This window comes from Mustela lutreola, chromosome 7 (genome assembly GCF_030435805.1).
Source record: "Mustela lutreola isolate mMusLut2 chromosome 7, mMusLut2.pri, whole genome shotgun sequence".
NCBI lineage: Eukaryota > Metazoa > Chordata > Mammalia > Carnivora > Mustelidae > Mustela > Mustela lutreola.
The window spans coordinates 121,176,086-121,198,751 of NC_081296.1; the positions used below are offsets into that span (position 1 = coordinate 121,176,086).

The following is a 22,666-nucleotide window of genomic DNA, read 5'->3' on the forward strand; positions in this document are numbered from 1 at the left end:
ATTCTGGGGAGGTTGGTGGGTATTCTTTGCTCCCGGAAACCCAACCAGTGTCACCATGAACTGAAGAAATAGAAATATGTCTGCCATAGGCTCATCTATGCTTCCCTGGAATGAGTTCAAGGTAAACAATTAAATCACCACCCAACACACACACACACACACACACACACATACACACACACACACACACACCCCTCATTCCCTCCTTCAGGGACAAGCAGCCTAGATTCACTCTAGTCCCAAGGAGGGCTGCTTTCCCCCTACCTCCACCAGCATCCCGGGCCCTAGGAAAGGTAACTGACCTTTTTTCTCCCTCATGCATCTGCTCTGCAGCAGGAGCCTGCTCGCCAGGAAAGCAAAAGTGGACAGGGTAGGTTAGGTCATCCCAAGCCTCAAGGACAGCCCAGCCAATGTCTGCAGCAGACCCAACTGCCTTTGGGAGAGGCCTGGTGGGATCAAAGTGGAAATTCAACTTACTTTGCCCCAACCCCACCACTTACTGAGTGCAAGGAACCAAAGGCTGCTTCCAAAAGCAAAATCCATCCCTGCCTCTCCAAAAAGAACTGCTCTTAAGAACCAGACTCAGGGTCTTTGTTAGGATCCAGCCCAGCTGGCAGGCAAAACATCCGCTTCAAAGTGGTCCTCTGGCCTTGGCTGCAGTGCTTCTAGCCCAGGGGCCCCTGCTCTCCCCAAGATGACAAGCCACCTATTCTGTACAGCATCAGGGGTATAGCAAGACTCAGGTGGTGGGAACTCCTGAAGACTTCCTGTTATGATTGATGGGTTGAACAGCCACTTCCCCCTCCAAATACAGAATTGCATGTCAGCTCCTGGGAGAACCACCCCCATCCCCAGGCCTCTGCTTTGGGCCCCCGACCATCCCACATGCTCCTCTCCAAGCCCACAGTACTTCCTCATGCCCCCCCCACCCCACCATAGGTGTTGAGAGCCTTCAGTTTCAGGTCAATTTCATGTGGTGGAAATGAGCCTAGAACACTCAAAAGAACTCAAACACAAAGTGGCTGGAGTCCCATGTGCTAGGTTCCCCTTGCACCATTTTGACACTCCAGGCACCACCCAAGGAATGAAGACCACAGCGTGGGCCTCAAGCTTTTCTGAGGCCCTCCAAAGCAACCCACCAAGGCTGGTCCCTGTCAAGAACCAATACACCAGGAGGCTAACAGAGAAATCTGGGCTCCTTTGCAATAAATTTCCATCCCATCCCCTCTCTGCTGAAACTCCCTGCATCAACAGGCATAGGTTGAGTGCTGAGGAGGAAGAAAAAAAGCAACCAGGGGCCCTCCTCCTCCGGAGCACCTGCATCCCATACATAGGACAAACCTACAGACAGAGTAAAACCAGCTTCACCATTCGTGTTTCTTGAAAAAAAACGGGGTTTATTGATTTTTAAACTGCAAATAGTCGTTACAAAAAGTTTTTTTTTCTTTTAAATAAATTCACACAAAGAAAGAAATAGAAAGCGACGGTAGTGACCAGCAAGAGGAATAATAATTACATTCATCTTAATGTGTGTGCCAGTTCTGTTTGCATTAACCTTGGAAACTCCAAACCTGGAATCCAGAACCTCAAATCTGCAGTCGGAATGTCTTGAGATGGGCACGTGGAAGTCAAAGGGTTTCTTTTTTTTTTTTTTTTCCCTTTTAGAAGCCATACCTAAAAGTTGTTTTCCTTCTGTACTGTCACAGAACTCTGACATACATTCTCAGTCCTAGCTGTGAAAAGGCCTAAAGAAGAAGAAACTCAATTTGCAGTCCAACACAAAGGGGGGAAATTTCTAAAATAAATAATCCAACAGTTTTTTGCATTTTTTTAAATTAATTTTTCATTTTTTTAAAATAAAATAACCAAAAAAAGTGTAAAGTTACAAAAAAATGTCGTTGAAGAATAATATATTAAAACTGTGGAAAAAAAAGGAAAAAGACACGTCACAAAATTTTAAGATTAATATGAAGATCATAATTTAACATAAAAGAATATATTCTATGGATTTGTCATCCCGATAAATATGAACAAAATTAACAAAAAAAAAGCATAGTTTTGGCAATAAATACGTTTTGATAAGTTAAATAAGCTTTTTTATATTGATGTGCAGTGACAAGCAAAATTTTTGCTCTCCAATTTCTGAAAGTTATATGAAGTTTAAAACCCAGGGAAAAAAGCATGGCGTGAGTGCTCTAAGGATAGACCTACGGTATTCTAGAGCAAAAACCATTAAAGCTACTTCTACAGGAAATCGTTTTACACAGATATTGTATGTGGAATGAATACCATTAACTGCTCACCCCTTACATGTTTTTTTAGCTTTTCTCTCATTTTTTTGTTATTTTTTTTGTTTAAAGATGTCACATATGAACTGGGGAACTTTAGCACCAAAATCAAGTCTCTCATAGTCCATCTAGCTTCCCCATCCTCCCCACTTAAAAAAAAAAAAATAGAAAAAAAAAAGAAAAAAATTAAATCACAAAGTCCCACTTATATCACAATCTTCATCCACTTTTTCAGTCTTCCTTCCTGTAGACCTACACGAACCCAGGCAAGATTAGTCAACAGAGGTTCAGGTCGGGAAGAAAAAGGTTTTGAATGTCAAGATAGGTTTCCCCAAAAACCCGAGTCTGGCAACAACTCTCCCGAAAGGGGTGTGGGGGTCATGGGGAGAGGGAGGAGGAAGTGTGTGGGAGGCTGAAGTAAGGGAAGGTGCAGTTGGGCCGCCAGTGGAGGGAGCTGCTGGTTCTGGGTCCCCTCCCCCTCCCCATGGGCAGAGGCTCCGGGAGGCCCAAGGGTGCCCTCTGGCGCTGAAGAGGTAATGTAGTCACAGTGACAAAGTTAGATTACAAGGCACTAAATTGCTTCTGTAAACTGTTACTGCTTTTTCTTTTGTGATTTGGCACTTAAGGCTTAAGCCGAGGGGGGAAAAGGCATCTACTGACAAATATGGGACTTGTCTGTTATGCGTGGTAAGTGGGCTATAAAATCGAGGAGAGGGGGGTTTCAAGCCAGAGGAAGCTACTGACAAATTGACTTGTCCTTATGTTAGGGGGGAGGGTTAGGGGTGGGGGAGGGGGGCATTCCAAGGTTCTGGGGGAAGGGGTTGAGCTTAACCTTGTTAATGCAGGGGTTGTAGGGAATCAGATGGGTAGGGAGGTGAGGGGAAGAAGGATGGGCAGGGTGGAGTAGGCAGGGGGTCCCTCCCTACCCTGGTTTAGTCATCTGAGATGGAAAGTCTGCTGAAAATGGGCAGGCGTCTTGAGTTGTCCAAGGTGGGGGAATCAGAGCCACTGTGGCTGCTGCTGGAGCTGCTCTGATAGCCCTCCTGGTCCGAGAGAGAATCCTGAGGGCTGGGGGGAGAGTCAAACATGTGAGGGGACTCGGACATGGGCCGGAAGAGGAAGGTGGTTGGGGAGCCACCCCCAGGCAGCCCCATGCTAGGGGCAAAGAGGCTTGCCAGCTCCTGGCTGGAGAAAGCAAAGGGGTTATTGGTGCCATCTGGCAGGGTGGGTGAGCCCAGGAGGTCATCGGCGCTCAGGATGGGGGGTGGGGTGATGGACGTGGGGCTGTCCAGCAGCCCCGTGGCAGCGGCGGTGGCAGCGGCACTAGGAAACCCAGCAAAGCTAAAGCTATGCTGGAGGCGGGGACGGTCAGCGGAGAGGTCCCGGGCCCCCGCCAGGGCGCGGCGCTCCTCGGCGTTGTGGATGAAGTGGCAGCGGGGCCCATATGGGCAAAAGCCGATGGTGTGGAAGGTGCGGCACAGCTCCGTCTTGTACTTGGGGTGACGGGTCAGACTTCGGAGCTCGTGGATGCCATGAGCGAACTGGCACTTGTCCCCGTACTTACAGGCGCCGTTCTCCTCGAAGGGACGGCACAGCTCCGTCTTGTAGCGGCTGGAGTTGACCTGGCCGCTCCCCGGCTGCTTCTGGGTGGGCAGCAGCCGCTCGCCCCCTTCTGAGAAAGAGCGGTCTCGGAAACGGCTGTCCCGAGAGCTCAGAGCTGGGGCTGGCTCGCCCTTGAGACTGCTGAGGAGCTGGTTCTGGTGGAACTTGGAGCTGGGCAGAGTGACCGAGTGCCTCCGGGGGAAGCCCCCACCGGCAGGGGTGCCCACCGCCTTCCTGTCCAGCAAGCAGCCCCCTGCACTGGGAGTACTGTAGTTGAGCATCTTGTTACCCTGGAGGGAAGAGAGGGGAGAGAGAGTGTGGTCAGTGACAAAGGCCATCCACCAGGGCTGAGAAAGGGACCACTAAGGGCATCCCCCTCCACCAGCAGAAATGCCCCCTAATGTCTCTAAGGAACCATCGCTAACTCTGTCCTAGCAAGCCCCTCCCACTCTTCCTCCCACAGACCAGCCACCTACCTTTACTTTGGCCCCATACAGAAGAAACCACAAAATCGCAACCACTATGAAATTGTTACACACGCACCCTACTCCCTGCACACCCCTGGAACGTGCCTCCGTATCCTGTCCCCAAAGGTACCACGCTGATCCACAAAATCTAACTTCTTTACCTCCCCAATAGATTCCTCAGCTCAAAATATCTCACACAACTCAGACTTCTCTAGACTCCCCTTTCCCCCTAACAGGTAAACCTCAGGACACTAGGAGTACCTCCCTTTTAATCAATCCCTCCTTCACTGACACTAGACACTACACACCACACACACACACACACACACACACACACACGACCTGGTCTAAGACTCTCAACTTCCTTCTTCAGAAGTGTTCCCTTCCTTTGGCAACAGGTTTCCAGACTGCCTTTGCTTTATCTTGCTGAGAGGAGGGGGAGTGGAAGCGGGCAGGAAAAATCCTAGGTCAGGGTGGGGGGTCCCCGCCAGGAGAACGATGGGTTTCCTAAAACAAAATTCACTGCCCCATGCTTGGGAAGGGGTGTCTTCTACAATGATCTCCCCACCATTCTCAGCCCACCCCACCCCACCCCCTCCACTGCAAAAGATGCCTTTGCAGTTAGTCTTCTGGCTGCAAAGGCAGGGGTGGATAAGAGCGCCAGTGTTTAATCTTTAACGCAAAGCTGCAGGTGGGAAGGAAAAGGAAGGCACCACATCCCCCACCCGCCTCCTAGTCAATAGTGGATTTGGGGGGAGGGAAGCAGTGCCACCACAAACAGGTTTCTGTTCCAATGGGCCCCTGGTCACCTGCCCAATCTGTACCGAAGATTTGGAAAGGGTGCAAGCCGGGGATCTGGGAGTTGGCTCCCAGCCCATGTGGGTGTCATTGTACAAATTCTAAAGTTGGTCCCTTAGGATCAGCTACAGGGGATCGGGAATCTGTAACAGCAACCACCCCACGGAGCAGATTACAGGAACCAAGTTGAGAGCTGGTTCCCAACAATAAGGTTCATTTAAAAAGTCCTGCGCGTGCGGGGGGGGGGGGGGGGTTGCAGAGGGCGAGAAAAAAAAAAGAAATAGATCAAAGAGCGAGAAAGCCGGGAAAAGAAGGAAGTGCTGGAAAGCTCAGGGAGCCGCCAGGGCAACTGGAGTCTGGGAAAGCACAAGGAGGGAAGGAAGCTGAAATTCAAACTTTTTTGATGTTGCTCTTCAGCTCCTCGGCGTCCCTGCACCCCAGCCCTGCAGCCCTGGGGCCCTGGCAGCTGGGCCGACTGGAGAAGCAAGCTGAGAAAAGAGAGCGACATGACCCGACGTGTTTAAAAGAAGGCAAAACACTTTAGCAATTAAAAGTAGCCTAGCAGCTCCCTGCTTTCAAATTGGGGAGAGGGGGCAAAATTAATTTAATATCCATAGGCTTTTGCTATATACACTTAAACCGCACTCCTGGGACATTTAGTGTTTAAAACCTGCTATTTTTTTTTCTCCCACACCGGCTGGCAAGCTATACCACTTAAGGAGGCCCCATTAAATCCTTCCTCACAGAGCCCCTTGAGCTCATAAGGCCGGCATTTTGTTGTCGAGTTCCCCCACTCCCTTGGAAAACAGGTAAGCGGGTCAACCCCAGTCCCATTTTCACCCCATAATTTTCAGCACCCCAAAGGCTATCACAGAAGGAAGCCTGACCGCGCTGGGGCAAACTGAAGCCCCACTGCAAACCCGTTTTGCAACATCCTTTTGAATCACAACTCTTGGCCTTTTTCTCGCACATTCCCAGCCCTTCCACATCAGAGGGGGAAATCTCCCAGCAAAACGTCCTCCCGAGACTCAACTTCCCCCAAAGGGCGCCCCTGCTGACCCCACAGGCTTGACAGTGTGGCTGGAGAGACTCGAACCCCCTTCCGGCGGCGGCGAGACCCGGAGCGCGACCCGAACAGATCAGCGAAACCCGGTTTAAGCAGCCCATTAGGGACGACAGAACCACCCCAAGACTGCCCCAGTCCGCCAACGCCCCGCGCCCCCCGGGCAACCCCGCCACTCCAACTTCGCCCCCCAAATCTCTGGTCTCCAAATTCCTATGCAGTCGCCGGGAAGACCTGATGAAACTCGGGGTGGAAAGAGGAGAGCCAAATTCCTTTAAACTGGGGCGGGGGGGGGGGCGAGGCAGAAAAAAGACCCATCGCGCCTCCCCTCCTCTCTTCCCTGCCTACCAAGACCTGAACTTTTAGGGGTTCTTTCTTTAAGCAAAAAAGAAAACTTTGAGAAGCAAATCCTCCGCCCCACTCTACCTTGCATAAAACTTCGCTCAAGTCGAAGATGGTGGCAGACACGAGGGTGGTGGTCATCCTGGGCGCTCGCACGGGGGCAGGGACGGGTTCTGGTGTGTCGCGAAGGTCTCGGTGCGGGGAAGGCGCAGCCTCCGGCTCTCCGGTCTGGAGTCCCACACGCCTGCTCCCGGCGCCCCTCGCCTTTCTGACTCTCCCCGCCGCGGAGCGCGAAGCCCAATTTATAAAGTTCAGATTTGGTGGGCCGGGGGAGGAGGAGCTTTAAACTTATTTAAATGAGGAAGAGGAGGGAAAAAAAAGTTGATTGACACTGAAGTTGAATCAGCCATGCGGTCAAACTCGGGGAAGGAAAAAAAAAAAACTTTCAAAAGGAAGAAGGGGGAGGGGAAACGAGGAAAGAAGCCCAAGGAAAAAAAAAAAAAAAAAAACCGACTGGGAGTCGCACACAACTTTTTTTTCTTAAAGAGGAAAAGTTTCGAGTCCGCTCGCTCGGCTACCCGGCGCTTGGGGCGCCCCTCTCTGGGGCCGCGCTGCGCGAGGGGGAGGGGCGCGCCCCCCCTTTGTCAGGCTGCGAGCGCGGCTCTGTGACATCACTCATTCCACCCTCTTCGGGGTTCTTGTTGTTGTGTTGTTTTTTTGTCGGGCAGGAAGGCGGGCTCGACTTTCTCTTTTTGCAAGCGGGAGCAGAAGGCCGTCCTTAGAGCCCGGGCTGCGGTTTCCATCTTGAGCAGATCTCCCCCGAAACTTCTCCAAGTGCCCCCCATAACTTACTTGTTTCCCGAGTTCTCGTCTTCATTCGGCTGTCTTCCCCAACCGGGCAGGGCCAGGAGATCGGGAATTGGGGACGCAGAAAGCATTCAGGTCTAGGGGTTTCGGGGTGTTGTTGGTGGTGGTGGTTTTTTGGTCCTCAGCTGGACGGGGCGGAGGTAGAGTGGTGGGGGAAACTAGGGAGACTTTTTCCCCGGGGAGGATCCGGCCCCGCGGGGCGAGCGCAGCAAGATTTCGCGCGCCGCACGCGTCTACACTCTCCTGCGCTTTGCAGCAGGACCGCGGGAGGGGGAGCCGCAGAAAAGCCCACCACCCGGGAGGATTGGTTGTTTGTTTAACAGGCCTGGGAGTGGGATTTATTTCACGCACCCAACCTTAAAAGTTTTTCATAAAGAAAACCCGAACCCTCGTGAATGCCCTTTCCAGTCCGCCCTCCTCCCGCCCAATTAAAAAAAAAAATCATTAACGCACCAATTTCCACGCGCGCTCTGAACTAGGGGGCACACACACACACACACACACCCCTAGACACTTGAACAATGAAAAAAAGTTACTTTGGCAAGAATGAAGGTAAAGAAATGGGGGAGGCGACACTTTTAACTTCTTGTTGCTTCTCCCCCGCCCCCACGGGAACGGAACATATGGCTTGTCACGCTGCGCTGTTTTGGCGGGGGTGGGGGGAGGACGGTAGTAGCAGATCCTCGAAACCGAAAGCCCCCTCCCCAATGGATTACTCCTTTTAAGACTGTGATATATTTACTGTTAGGTTCGCATGCCCCTCCATCCACCCCAATACAAAGTTGTTAACGTGTCGCCCACGGCCCCCGCCCCGGTGCTGGAGCGAAGACCCAGGCGGAAATCGCGGGGCTATGTTTCTTTCCTATTTCCCCGCGTGCCGGCCGCCTCCTCAGCCCTCGCACGTTTCTTCCCAGCACTCGAGGCCGCCCGGTCTGTTATGAAACCCCGAGCGCTGAGTGGCTAAGAGCGGGTTCCATTGCGATGTAATTAGGTCACCCCATTATGAGCACGTTTCTTTGGAAAGGACAGGGCGGGCGGAGCAGAGCGCTGGAGTCGCGCTCTCACCACCACCACCCACCCACCCACACACGCATTTTTATTACATTTCTGATGTATTCGTCAACCTCCGAGCGGACCCAGGGAAACCTTCCAAATCACAACGAAAGGAACCGGTTGTTTTTCATCTTTCAGAAACACACAACAACTGCTGCAGCCACGAATCTACGCGATCCTAGCCGGGTCTGCTGTTATATGGTCCCTCTGACTTAAACTGATGACGGCCCCCATTTTTGACCTGGATGCTGCCCCTCGCCTTTCCTTCTGCTGCTGTCCAGCCTCCTGTTGCTTCCCCACCACCACCACCACCACGCCCCGTTCCCATTTTTCAGCTTTTCTTGAAATCTGGCAAGCGCCAGAAAGGGAAATAACTTCCATCCACCTTAATTTAAATCATTCAAGTGTAAGTTTCTTTCTTAAAGGAGTGTTTGCTCGCTCCTTTCCCCATGCTCCCCCTCCAAGTCGGGGAGGGGGGGCGTCGAGCAGTTTCTTAGTGATGAGGTAATGAGTTCCAGATTTCAGGACAGAGCAGGCTGCGCGTTAAACCACAAGGTTAGTCTGCGTCCTGATGTGAAGCTATTTCGTCTTTTTATCTCCCTCCCCCTCCCACCTCCAAAAAAAGGCCCATTGGTCTTTAACTCTGGAGGGTTCGCGAAGCTCTGCTGGGGGAACGGAGGAGGGGTGGAGAAGCGAGGGAGAAGGGGGCCCCGGAGCGGGTGGGGCCGCCTTCCCGGCCCCCGGCCTGGCCCGCACCCGCTGTCCCCCTGCGGCTGCAGGGCCAGCCAGAAGTATCGTCACATTGCCCGGCGCCGCAAGCTAGCGAAAAAGTCTTTATTTTTTTTTTTCTCCCCCCACCCCCACCCCACCCCCAAAGAGATCGCCGATTCCTCGAATTTCCTCCGCTTTTCCAACTCCCGGCCGCCGCTCCCCTCCCCCGCTCCCGGGGCGCGGGCTCGGCGGGGCGGCGGCCTGGCCCGCTCGCTCCGGAGTTGTTTACCGGCCCCGCCGACCCACCGAGTTTGTTCCAGCTCCCAGAGCCTGTCTCTATAATTAAACTCTTTTTTAATTGTCGGGTTGAAACGTCATTTCGGGGACTTTCCAAGGGTGAGGGAGCCGCGGGGAGGGAGCGAGCCTCCTTAACCCTTCGCTGACCCGGCGGGCCGGGGAGCCGCGTCCAGCCGGGCCGAAGTGGGCTGGGAGTCTGGGGACCGGAGTCGGCCCGCCCCGGCCGGACGTGCTGTGCAGGTGCCCGAAGGCAGCGAGGATGGCCGCCAGCCCCGACCACGGCAGGAAGCCCTGCGAAAGCCGTGCGCCGCCCTCCCCGCCTCCTTTGCGAGGCAGTAGGCGCTCGGGTTCCTAACTCGCGCCGGGTCTGGAGAGGCCGCCCCTTCACCTGCACTGCCGCTTCCGACCGGGAGGCGGTCGCCCGGGTCCTCCGTTTCAGGCCCGACTTCCGGGCCCTCCAGGCTCCCTTGCAGCCGATATCCTCGCGAGGAAGGCCTAGCCAGGTACTTTTGGCTTGGAGGTGTTAGGTTGCGTTCAAAGAGAAAAGTGAAAGTCCTCGGAATGAGGGAAGCGCGACGGACGTATTCATGGGCCAGTCTGGACCGTGGGCACTCCCCACAGCAGGTGAGAGAGTGGGGTACCGGGCTCCTAGCGGGCCAGGCCTTGGTCACTGTCACCACTGCCCTTCAAGGCACCGCTCCCTGGGATCCCCTCCTGGCTCTGGTTGCAACACAGAACCTGCCATCCTGGAGCCCTTCGGCTTCAGGTCATTTGTACAAAGCCCCAGATTCATCGGATTGGGTGCCCTCCACGCCCCACCCCACCCCCAGCTTCTGCTGCCTGAGACCCTGGGACAGTTGCAAGGTCTCTGGATTAGAGAGAGAGGGAGTATGGCCAAGTGTGGCCTGAGAGTTACCTGTTTAGAGTTCACCTGTAGTACCTGTGGAATGCATATTCCTTGGCTTGGCCCCGGGGCCCAGTGAATCAGATGCTCTGGGGTGGGGTCAGGAATCTGCATTTTTAGTGATTTCCTGCTAGTGACTCAGGCGTTAAGGTTTGAGAATCAGTGGTCCGAGACTTTGAAGTTGGGTCATCGGGATCCAAATCTTGGCTCTGCCATTTTCTAGCTGTGTGACTTTTCAAGACGTGACCAAATCCTCTGTTTTCTCATCTCTAGAATACGAATAATAATACTGCCTAAAATTGGCAGTAAAGTGCTTAGTTTCAGGCCTACCAAAACCCTTTTTGTATGCCTAGCCATTGTATGTAAACTAAACCATTCTTGGGGCCTCACTACACCACAAAACCCATTTGGGAGAGTATTTCCTTTGTAAAAGGATTCTTCCGTATAAACATCCATGAAATGGTCAGCTAACACCTTTGACCACTGCTCTCTTGCCTGGGCCTGCCTGGGGACACAAGCAAGCCCATGAGTTCTGAGCCACCTAAACTTTGATGGGAAGCCCAACTATGCTGGCCAGTCACCAGTTGCACAACCAAGAGCAGGTCCCTTAGCCTCTGGGATGGTGGGAAAGGCTACACCCTCCCAGCCAGGGCTTAGCTCAGACAGCCCCTTGCCCTCGAGTCCTCCCAACTGGGGCAGTTGCTGGTGGTTGCTGCATAGCCCTCCCTGGGGCTTTGCTCAAGAGGTTCCTTCTGCTGGGACTTCAGGCAGCTCCTTGAGCAGGCAAAGTGACTCTCTCTCCCAGTGGTGCCACTTCAGACTTCAGCTGCATTTTATGGGAATTAATCTATTTATTCCCACTGGACTAGAAACTCCTTGAGAATGAGGACAACTCTATTACCTGGGCCTCAGGAGTAGATCCTAAGTAGGTACACAATACATTTTTCAGTCGTTACTGAACCTTGCTATTGACATTTGGCAGCGAGAGTAGAAGAAGGATCGCAGAGGTTCCAGCAGTGGCAGAAAGGGAGGGCTTGGGCTCCGCCGCAAGCAGACATGGCAGCCTTAGCACTGGGAGGCTCCAAAGGCCAGAGTTGGTCATTCAGGGAGGCTGGGCTTCTGCAGCTCATCCAGGGAATGTTCTGTGCAGCCGTTTAGAGGTGACAGAGTCTAATGGAATGAGTACTGATCTAGGAGTCAGGACTCTCAGATTCTGGAGCTCCTTTTCTTCATTCAGTAGGTTATTCTCTACTCTGGGCTTCCCTACTCTCTGTACATAGAGGACGTTGGACTGGACAGGTGATGTTCAAACATCACTCTGAGCAGAATTACCTGGGGAGCTTTTAAAACTATACAGAAGCCCTGTCCCACCCCATCGCACCCCAGCTCCGAAGATTCCACTAAGTTGTTGTGGGGTGAGGCCCAGCATCTGTATCTTCGAAGCTCCTCCGATGATTCTATTATGAAGCCAGAAACACTGGATTTGTTTATTTTAGAACAGTAGTTCCCAACCAGGAATGATTTCGCCCACCCCAGTAAACATTTGGCAGTGTCTGGAAACATTTTTGGTTGTCACTGTTGGGGGAAGGAAGGCATCTAGAAGGTAAAGTTCAGATATACTGCTAAACATCCACACGGTAGCCCCCCAACAAAATGTATCTGGTCCAAAATGTGAATAGTACCCAAACTGGGAAGGCTAGTTTTAGAGGTTCTTTTCAACGCCAAGATTCCTGTGTACTTAGGGCGCCTGGGTGGCTCAGTGGGTTAAGCCGCTGCCTTCGGCTCAGGTCATGATCTCAGGGTCCTGGGATCGAGTCCCGCATCGGGCTCTCTGCTCAGCAGGGAGCCTGCTTCCTTCTCTCTCTGCCTGCCTCTCAGTGTACTTGTAATTTCTCTCTGTCAAATAAATAAATAAAATCTTTAAAAAAAAAAAAAAAAAAAAAGATTCCTGTGTACTTAGTTAGGCTCTATCCCTGCTCTCCCTCCAACCCTCTCCTTACGGCACCCTGGTGATCTTTTTCAAAACCTAGATCTGATCTTGTGTTACACTTTCCTAAAACCCTTGGCTGCCCATCCTTTTAAAATAAAACTATACCCTCAGTCTAGCAGAATCTGACCTTCTTGTGGTTCCAGCCTGGGCTTTCATACCACTCCCTCCCCATCACTGCCTCTCCCACCCCTCAGGGCACTCCCCATGTTCTGGTCAGTTTCAGATGAAAATGAAAGATACTTCCTTCTGCCCCAGGGCCTTGACACTTGCTATTTCTTCTATCTGAATTGACCTTCCTTAGGCCCAAGTAAGTTCTAAATCATCCTTTAGAATCCAGCTCAATCATCACTTCCTCAACCATTCTTGGCATCTGCCTCCCCCCAACAAGGCAAGGTATCTTCTCTTATGTCCTCATTGCCATGTTCATTTCCTTCAGAATAGTTGTATCAGTTTATGAGTATATAATCATTCCTATAACATATTTTTTTTACTTTTTAATTTAATATTCAGAAAAATTAACCTATATTTGGTGTACAGACATATAGCATCAATAGATTCATGAAAACACCCCCGTGATAGGAAATAGAACAGCTCTATCACCCCCAAAAACCTCCCTCATGCTATCCCCTTGTAGCCATGCCCTTCCCCATCCTTTAGTCCCCAACTATTGATCTGTTCCCTATACTGTCACTTAATCTCTTCCAGAATGCCATGTAAGTATAATCGCATAGTATGTTCGATTTCACCCAACATGATGCCTTCCAAATTTATCCATGTTGTCACATGTATCAAGAGTTCATTCCATTTTATTGAAGAATACTGTTTCACTGTGTGGGTACACCATTGTTTATCCATTCACCTGTCGAAGAACACTGGATTATTTCCAGTTTGGGGCCATTATGAATAGAGCTGCAGGAAACATTTGTGTATAGAGTTTTGTGTGAACACAGTGCCTATTTCTCTAGGGTAAATAAGTAGGAGTGGGACTGCTGAGACAAATGGTAAGTGTATGTGGAAGTTTATAAACAATTGCCAACTCCAACAGCATCTCCAACAGCAAGACATGACAGTTTCCAATTGCTTTGCATCCTCACCAACACTTCTAAGTGTCAGTCATTCCAATAGGTGTGTAGTGGTATTAATTTGCATTTCATTCCTGACTAAAGATGTTAAATATCTTTTCCTGTGTTTATTTGCCATCTGTATGTCCTCTTTGGTAAAGTATCTGTTCAAATCCATTTGTCCATTTTCTAACTGGGTCATTTATTTTCTTATTGTTGAGTTTTGAGAGTTCTTTATATATTCTGACACCAACTGCTTTGTGGGATAGGTAATTTACAAATATGTTCTTCATTCTATACCTTATTTTTTCATTCTCTGAGAAAAATATCTTTCAGAGAACAGAAGTTTTTCATTTCAATGAAGTTTAGTTTTTCAGTTTTATCTTTTGTGGATGATGCTTTTAGTGGCCTGTCCAAGACTCATTGCCTGATCCTGTATCATTAAGAGTCTGTCTTCTTCTGAAGTTTAATAGTTTTATGTTTTACACTTAGATCTTAGATCTATGATCTATTTGGAGTTCATTTTTATAAACGATGGGAAATTTAGGTTGAGATTCATTTTTTTTTTGCCTTTGCATGTCCAATCCCAACACCATTGATGAAAGAGACTATCATTTCTCCATTGAATTGTTTGTGCCTGTCCAAAAATCAATTTGCCATGGTTATATGGGTCTCTTGATTCTGTTCCATTGATCTGTGTGTTCATTCTTTTGCCAGTGTTACACTGTCTTGGTTATTGTAGCTTTATGGTAAGTCCTAAAATCAGGTGATGTAATTCCTCCCAGTTGATTTGCATTTTTCAAAATTGTCTTACCTATTCTGATTGCATGCCTTTTCATGTAAGTTTCAGAATTGGTTTGTCTATATCTACAAAAAAAACTCATGCTGGGAATTTTACCAGAATTGCGTTAAATCTATAGATCAATTCAGGAAAAAATGATGTCTTTTCTGTGTAGAGTCTTCTAATCCTCATACATGGTATGTCTGTTTATTGCACTCTTTGATTTCTTTAATTGGTGTTCTGTAGTTTTTAACATATAAGTCCTATACATGTTTAGTTAGATTTATACCTAGTATTTCCCCCTTTGGAGAAACTATTATAATATTTCTCTTAATTTCAGTTTCTAATTCTTCATTACTAGCTTACAGGAAGACAGTTTTGTGTGTATTGGCCTGTATCCTTTGATCTTAGAAAAGTCAGTTCAGTTGTAAGGTTGTTTTGTGGTTTTTTTTTTTTTTTGTAGATACCTTGAGTTTTGCTTTTTATGTGTGTGTTTGTTTTGTGAGAGAGAGAGCGAGAGAGAGCAAGAGCATGCACGTGGGCTGGGGGCAGAGGGAGAGGGATAGAAAGAGCCTTAAGCAGTCTCCACACCCCACGCAGAGCTTTAAGGTCATGACTGAGCAGAAATCAAGAGTCGGACACCCAACCGGCTGAGCCATCCAGGTGCCCCTATGTGTTTGTTTCTTTTTTTTAATATAGACAATTATGTTATCCACAAGTAGGAACAGCTTAATTTCTTCCTCTCCAATCACATCCATTCCATTTCTTTTTCTTGCCTTATTGCCCCATCCAGAACTTACGGTATAATATTGGATGGGCATAATGGGAGTGGATACCCTCATCTGATCCCAATCTTACGGGAAAGCATTCAGTCTTTTTTTTTTTTTTTTTTTTTTTTTTTTTTTTTTTTTTTTTTTTTAAAGATTCTATTTATTTATTTGACAGAGAGAGATTACAAGTAGGCAGAGAGAGAGAGAGGAGGAAGCAGGCTCCCTGCTGAGCAGAGAGCCCGATGCGGGACTCGATCCCAGGACCTTGAGATCATGACCTGAGCCGAAGGCAATGGCTTAACCCACCGAGCCACCCAGGCGCCCTAGCATTCAGTCTTTGACTATTAAGTGCAACCTTAGTTGCAGGTGTTTTTATTTTTTTAATAGTCACTTACCTTTCGGACATCTCCCTTCCCACGAGGATTATGCTCCTTGAGAGAGTAGTCTCTCTGTTCTCAACTCACCCCGCAGTGCCTAGAACAGGACCAAACACACAGTAGGCTCTCCGAAAGTGATTAGAGTCTCTACTTAATCACTTTAATCACTTAGCCAGCCATAACTGCTGCCCTTATGACAGACAGCAGAGGGACCTGGCTGAACATTCAGACATCATGAAGAATAATCTTATAATAAATGCCCCAGTGGATCCAACGAGGTCTCAGCCCCATCGCCTTGACCACTTGAAGCTGCAGCCCATGTGCAGATCGGCATTTTAGCAAGTCCTAGTGTGGGGAAATCCTGGTCATCGATGAGAACTAGGTGATTGCAGGACCATGATTATTCCAGATTGCGAGCATTCCATTCCCAAAGGGAATTTAAGCAAAAAGCTCTCAGCTCTGAAAAACAGGGGCTTTCAGGGTAAAGAGTCACACTGCTCTGAAATCTTGGGCCCTCAGACGGGTGGGGTTGTTTCGCTAAATTTATTTCAGCCGCTTATAGAAACACAAGGGGGAAGGCGGGTGCGGGGGGGATGGCTGCTTGCACACCAGCCCTGGCTCTGGAGTATTAATATCTGCCGGGTCAGGCTTTTATTTGGGTTTTGTTTCACCTTTGGGGGGTGGGGAAGCAGGCAGCAAGCAGGAATATCTTGCAGCTGCATGACTTCTGAGCTGTGTGCTCCTACCTTCCTCCTGGTGTCTTCCCCAGCAGGCCAAACCCAGGCCCCTAAGGGGGCCTCTCTACCCACTGAACACCAAGCAGTCTCATCCAGGCACCTTTGACCTCTGCTCTTGTCCCACTACTGGAAGGGGTCTGAGCCCCCGAGAGAGTGAGAGATTGAACCTGGCTGCTTGCCTTCTAGCACAAAGTGTGGGTGCCTTTGTCCCTTGCCCCATGAACATCCCATACCCCTATCATCAGTGGCTCTACTGCTTGAATTTGGGGGTTTTTTGGATATGAAATCTAGGCCTTTTTAATCCTGTCTTCCTTCTCCTCAGCCTCCCCCAAGCACCAAACACACACTTCTCTGTGCCTAATACCGGAACCGTCTCTCATGTCACACACACCCCCATACGTAGGAAAGGGGTTTAAAGGAAACCACCATGTGGCTTCCTAAAAACTTGCTCTTGTGCTGAATTTGGAATGCTTTATAGAACACAGGTTAATCACCTCTCTGTGGAAGAAACTGAGGCACAGGAAGGGGGTGTGAGCTCTGTGTCCACCGGCTGGCTCTCAGAGGTACCCACTAAACCCAAAAGGACCAGAGAAAGACAGAGCCCCTGTGTCTGGGAACTTGGTGCTCTCTGAGGACAGAAAGAAGAGACACACAAGTAAGCTAAAAAATCTGCTGGGCTTATGACTCCAATAATTACATGAGAATATGGCGAAGTACCTCACACAGTGCCCGGCCCCTGAGAATCCAGCAAATGCCAGTCTTGTTCCTTGGCAAACTCCTGCTTCTCGGGTCACCAGTGAAGACGGGAAAAGGAGCATCGTCCTCTCCACTCCTCAGCCCCCCGGGATAGAAGGACTGAACCCGGGACTGGTGGGCGGAGGTCCAGAGAGGCCTGACAGGAAGATTCTCCAGCGAATTCTTGCTCCCCACTAGGGTGGCATGCTTAGAAGCTGTGAAGTGCTCACAAGTAAACTAAGTTTCTCTTTTGTCCTAGCCCCAGCCCCTTTGCTTTGGAATTATCCTCCAGCCTCTCCTGCAAAGCCCAGCCCGGAAAGGGACCAACCCCACCCTGGGGAGCTGTTCCTCCAGAAGCAGGATCCACCGCCCCCCCCTCCCCCCAGGCAGAGCAGGGAGCTGACAACTCTTGGAGGGTCGGCACATAGGCAGCCGGAGAGAGGATGGATCTCTGCCACAATCCCGTGATTTCTTCCAAGCTGAATTTCTCCTGCCAACTAAACCCTCCACCCTGCGGGGGCCACGGGCCCCCACACCAGGGCCTGCCCTCGTCTGACCAAAGACAACCAGATCTGCTGCAGCTGTTCAGGGAGAGAACAAGCTCTCGCAGAGACCGTGGAAGCGGCTAGAGAAAGATTCCTGCCAGCCTGGGGGTTTAAATATTTATACAACGTGGTATGTGGGAAGAGGGAAGGCAGAGGGAGGTGGCGGGAACGAGGGGCACTGAGACCGCAGGGTGTGGGGGCCTGCTCTTCGGGTTCAGGTGGGAAGGGCAAGAGGCTACTAGGACCCTAGCTCCCCTCCCAGCGCCCCCCTCCCCAATTCCTACATCCAAGAGTCCGGTCTTTGCCCCCAGCCTTCCTGCCAGAGTTGAGAGGAAAACTTAGAAGCAAGTTCCCCATCCTTCCCTTAAGTCCCCTGGACATTCCTCCGGACTAGGATAAGCCTCTCTGCAGTGAGGGAGGCTCTGCCTTCAACCAGAGACAAAGGGGGGGCCACAGGGCCCAGGCGTGAGGACTTGTGGGCTCCTGGACCTTCTGGTTCTAGGAGTCTGAGAGGATGCTGGACCCCAAGAGTTGGACTCTAGGGCTGAAGGCTTAGCAAACAGAAGCAAACTATAAAATAAGCAAAGCTCTTTCTCCAGCTTCTATATATAATCAATGATATTTGTCTAAAGTAGCAGAACGTTGGACATTGATAAGGATGATGAGGCACGGAGGCGACCAGGCAGGCGAGCCAGGGGTAGAGAAGGCAAGGGAGACCTCGATGGCACTCGCGGAGCAGCACGTGGCCACCATCCCCATGGGGCCCAGGAGAGGACGGTGCAGCCGGATGGACATCCAGTGGGGGCTCTGGGGCCCCAGCATCCCAGGTATGCATCGACAAAGTCGCTTCTCAGCCAGGCCCACCCCAGAGCTCAGCCAGGCCCCAGTGGCACCGAGAGCCCGGGGTGGGAGGCAAGCATGGGTCAGGGGTGGGGAGGGTGGGGGACGGCCAGATGGACTCCAGTCGCTCTGCCTCAGACAGCTGGGGAGCAGAGCAAGGACGCGCCTCTCTGTCACTCCACATGGGAGGGGCGCGGCTGCGACTTCTAGAGTTTCTCCGCCACCGCACCCTTCGAGAAGTGCCACCTGCTTCTATCAGTTTGAGGCTGAGCCTCAGGGCCTCCCACAGGTGGGGTCTGTGTTGCTCCTCAGTGACCAGCCACCTTTAAGACACCTTGAGATGATCAGCCACTACTTCCATTCTCCTGGAGCCCTGAAAACACCCCCAGGCTGGGCTGCGCTGGGGGTGTTGGGAGGGGGTCTTCAGCCACAGAGCAACTCTCAAAGGACACCCAGACTCCCCCAAGAGGCAGCCCCCCATGCTGCAAGTCCTCCCACCCACAGCACAGAGCTTTGCTAGAAATGCATTCCCCATGCACCTCCCCAGAGCGCCCACCTTTAGGGGGATCCCGGTGAATCCCCCCACCTGTCCACTCCAAGAGGGACGGATTCCACGGCCTCCCTGAGCAATGGGGCCCAGGCCCACACACCGTGGAGGAAACACCATCTGCCCCAAACTTCAGCTCCAGCCTGGCAGCCCATGTGAACCCTCGCAGCGGGGAGAGGAACCCTGTCCCCAGCCCCGCCCCGCCTCCAGAAGGGGGCTCCTCTCCCAGGGACACCAGGGCTGCCGGAGAATCTTCTGATGCTCAGGTCATCTTCTGCCGCCCTGGCTCTGCCTGCCGGCTGTGGCCTCCTTCTTGCCAGCTCGGCTGAAAGAAATGAGCAAGAATAAAGCCTAAACCTGTGTGGCCCAAAGGAAAGCTTGAGGGGAACGCATGGATGCTGAAAGAAAAGGGGGGAAGAGCGACAAGAAAGAGGAGAGGAGGGGAACTCGGGAAACAGACAAAATAAACCATCCAGGAATCCAGATGTAAAACAAGGAGGCCAAAAGAAAAAAGAAAAATTACGCTAAGAAGGCAGAGTCGGGTGGGGAAGGAACTTGAGAAGGAAAAAGAAGAGGAGGGAGTTCTAAATATTCTGGAAAGAGAAGAATGGGAACGCAAACAACACCGGAAAAATAAAATAAAATAGAGACCCAGGAGGGAAAGAGAGGCAGCAATGAGTTTAAAACTGCTTCGACCCTCAACCAACCGCACTGGGTAACGCTCTGAGTCTTCGTGCATTTTATGACGTCAGACACTTCTAACACTGAGCAGAGGACAGTCCCAGAAAAGCAAGCCTTCTTGCAGGCTCTTGTTTGTCCTACAATTCCTCAGCTCACCCCCACCATTGGTGTTTTTCAGGGGGAGAGCTCGTCTTCCCCAGGGTGAGGCCAAAATCCACTCCAGGTCGCGCTCGAGTCTGGTGGCTTCCATCGTGGTGCCCTCTGCAGGGCCCTCTGGGGGATCCGAGCAGGAGGAGCCTGGTGACGGAGAAGCACTGGGTGTGATGCAGCTGTGCCACGAGCTTTTCCTCCCCTAGGAAAGGCTTTTCCCCTCCTAGGAAAGGCTTTTCCCAGACACCTCTCTGTGGCCCAGGGCTAACCCAGTCCTCAGACACAGCAGGGGTGTGCCTGGAAGCCGGCTTGCCGGCCTTGCCGGCCTCTGTGCAGAGCCAGAGGAGTCCCAGCAAATGCAACTTTTAGAAACAACTTAGATGATTTAAAATTGTTTCCAGGCATTCCCAACAGGACCTAAAGATAGCTACAGTTTTCTCATTGCTAGGGTGGCAAACAGCTTAGTTTCTTGAAGTTCACCTTCAGTGCCTTATAGTCCCCTTATAAATCCCAGGAACTCTTGCAGAAGACGCTGGTTCCTCTCCCTTTGTCTGCTGGGCCTTTCAGCCTTCTCTTGCCCCTCTTTCTCTCTGTGAGTCAGCCAGTGTCTCTCCTCTGTGTCTGCCTAGGCTGTTCATTTCCCATAATCCCACCTACCTCTGCCCCCGCATCCATTTCCCTAGGGCCACAGGCCTCAGGGAGTGAACTGAAGCAAACCAAGGCAAAATCAAGAAGTAAAGGAAGTAAAAACGCGAGTTTGGTACAGCGCCCAGCATTGGCATGTCCAGGCCGTCTGCCGTGGATGGGGAGGGCTGCTGGTGGACAGAATCCCGAGCTCACCAGGCCACCTAAAACTGATTCCCCCAAAATTCAGCCAAGGGGAAACCACGCTGGCCGAGCTCTGATTGACTGGGCCAAAGGAAACTATGCCCTCTCAGGTTCTTCTCCCCAAGAATTCTTAAGTACTTGACCCCGGTTTCTCTACATTCCCAAAGTCACATTTTTCTTCTATCAAAAACTGAGGGATGTGGCCACACATAGAGCAGGGATCACATCTTGGTTATAGCCTTGGAAACTCACCCGATTTCTTCTCATCCCTCTTCATCCTCCAACCTGCCACAGTCAAACAATCTATGACTCAAACTATTATTTAACCGTGAAAAAAGACAAACCAGGAAACTAGAGGCTGAATGACTTAAAATTTATTCCATTCAACTGAGCTAATCTCCTGAGAAGGGTGTGTATAGTAAGAAGTCAGGCTCTATCTCTGGCAGATGTGAATATAGCAGGGAAAGGTACACAGTGGTTGAAGGTCCCAACCTGTTGAGATCTGCCCTCAAAAGGGTAAGCGCCTGGTCCTGGGCCACACAACTGAGCAGTTTGCCAAACCAGTCTTAACACTTGGGAAACAATGAAGAGTAGCCCATGTTTCAAGGTTGACCGCAAATTCCAGCACTGTCACTGCCTAGGCAAGCGAGGGACTTACCTGTCTCCTGTGGTCTCCTCCGCTAGGAAATGGCAGTGACAGCAACCCCCATCTCCTGGGGCTGTGGCCATGAGGACAGACGAGCAAGGCGCTTGGCCCATGTGACCAGCTCCCCCTCCCTAAAAGCACCCCTAGTCAACTGTTGTTGTGTGTTCAGCAGCAAATTGGCAAGACCAAGGAAGAAGGCCGGAGGCCCCACAAAGTGGGGTTCCACGGAGTCACTGGAACACAGTCAAGTATCCTGAGCAAGAGAGGAGAGGGTCCCAGAGGAGGCCCAGGCAGCTGGCGGGTGGAGCACTGTGCAGAGAGCCAAGGACAGCCACTCACAGCGTGGGTGGGAGAACGCAGGGGGCTGCGCTCCAGTCCTCCCGCATTAGCTCAACTCGGCTGCATCCCCACCCTTGCATGTGTTCATCCTTCCGTGAACCCCAGCACATAGTTACCTGGCACCCACTACGTGCACAGCCCCGGCCAGGCCAAGGGTGGCAGGGGGAGCAAGCTTACGCGGGGATCACGAGCCTCAGAAACTTACTAACTGGGCATTTCCATCCAAGTTCAGAGATCTGTCCTTTTAGGAGCTAGAGTGTAAGGATATGACCAAATGCTGAGAAATTCTCATTTCAGGGCCAATTTTCTTTCTTAAAGTAGAAAAGCAAAGAGTTCAAAAATGTTCCAGAAATGGGAACACTCACTTAATCTTGTTAACATTTAAGGGGTATTGTTAATTTTTAAGTGAAATAAAGACAGGGTGGCTAAATTTAACAAGCTCCCCCCTTTTTTTAGAGATACATGAAGAAATGCTGCAGATGAGATGGTAGGCCTGTGACACAGGATTTGCTTCAGTGTGATGTGGGAGGTGGGGAGGCAGTTGGTGGTGTCCGTGGACAAGCTTGGCCAAGAGTCAGTCACATTGGTGATGGGTATGTGGGGCTTCATTGTACTTCTCTGTCTCCTCCTGTATATGTTTGAAATTTTCCATAATTAAATGTCTGAAGTTCATAAAAGCTGAAATGTTTTTAACTCAGGGATTTGCGTCTTATTGTTCTTATAACATGATATTTATTTCCTGAGGACATGTGCTCTTGGACAGGAGACGAGGCTGTGGGACACCTGCCAGGAGTGGGGAGAGCTGGAGAAGAGGCGGGAAGACCACCACCCAGGGGGCAGGACAGTGCCCCAAACCCTCCTCCCCCCACACACATGAGAACCAAGAGTGCCTGCCATCCCGTCCCCGGGGGCCTCGCAGGCTGGGGAGAAACAGTTGAAGAGCCTGGTGTTCATTTGGCACTGCTTTTAAACTCAGTGAAAATGATCCTTAAGTTGGTTCCAGTGTATTTTGAAGTAAAGTGAATTATTTTTTCCAGCAGAGAGAGATTATAGCAGAGTGGGCAACCTCTTTAACCTCAAATGGAAAATGGGTACTACCACACATGCTCCGTTTCCTAGAATGTGAGGCTAAATGAGATTAAGGTACATGAAGTGTCTTAGCACAAGTGAGCGCTGATAAAGGATGCGTCTGAGTTGAGGGGCTGTCGGCAAACATCAGCCCTTAGCCTCTCGGGGCCACAGTGGAG

General features: G+C 50.8%; 1 protein-coding gene and 1 long non-coding RNA gene across 5 annotated transcripts; one reads left to right on the forward strand and one right to left on the reverse strand.

The window, feature by feature from the left end:
- Positions 1–1,376: 1,376 nt before the first annotated feature.
- ZFP36L1 (ZFP36 ring finger protein like 1) lies at positions 1,377–6,856 on the reverse strand. The gene is made up of 2 exons (XM_059182420.1): positions 6,645–6,856; positions 1,377–4,180 (listed from the first exon to the last, which is right to left on the reverse strand). The coding sequence occupies exons 1-2, from the start codon at positions 6,699–6,701 to the stop codon at positions 3,221–3,223; spliced, it is 1,017 nt and encodes a 338-aa protein (XP_059038403.1). The 5' UTR covers positions 6,702–6,856; the 3' UTR covers positions 1,377–3,220.
- Positions 6,857–7,126: 270 nt separating this feature from the next.
- Positions 7,127–22,112, forward strand: LOC131836724 (uncharacterized). 4 transcript variants are annotated; one of them, XR_009355740.1, is made up of 4 exons: positions 7,129–10,112; positions 17,103–17,518; positions 18,024–18,215; positions 21,119–22,112. It is a non-coding gene; the product is annotated as an uncharacterized LOC131836724 (long non-coding RNA). The 4 variants fall into 4 exon arrangements; XR_009355739.1 differs by lacking the exon at positions 21,119–22,112 and having other exon boundaries at positions 7,129–8,886; positions 9,358–10,112; positions 18,024–19,347; XR_009355738.1 differs by lacking the exon at positions 21,119–22,112 and having other exon boundaries at positions 7,127–10,112; positions 18,021–19,347.
- Positions 22,113–22,666: the final 554 nt, after the last annotated feature.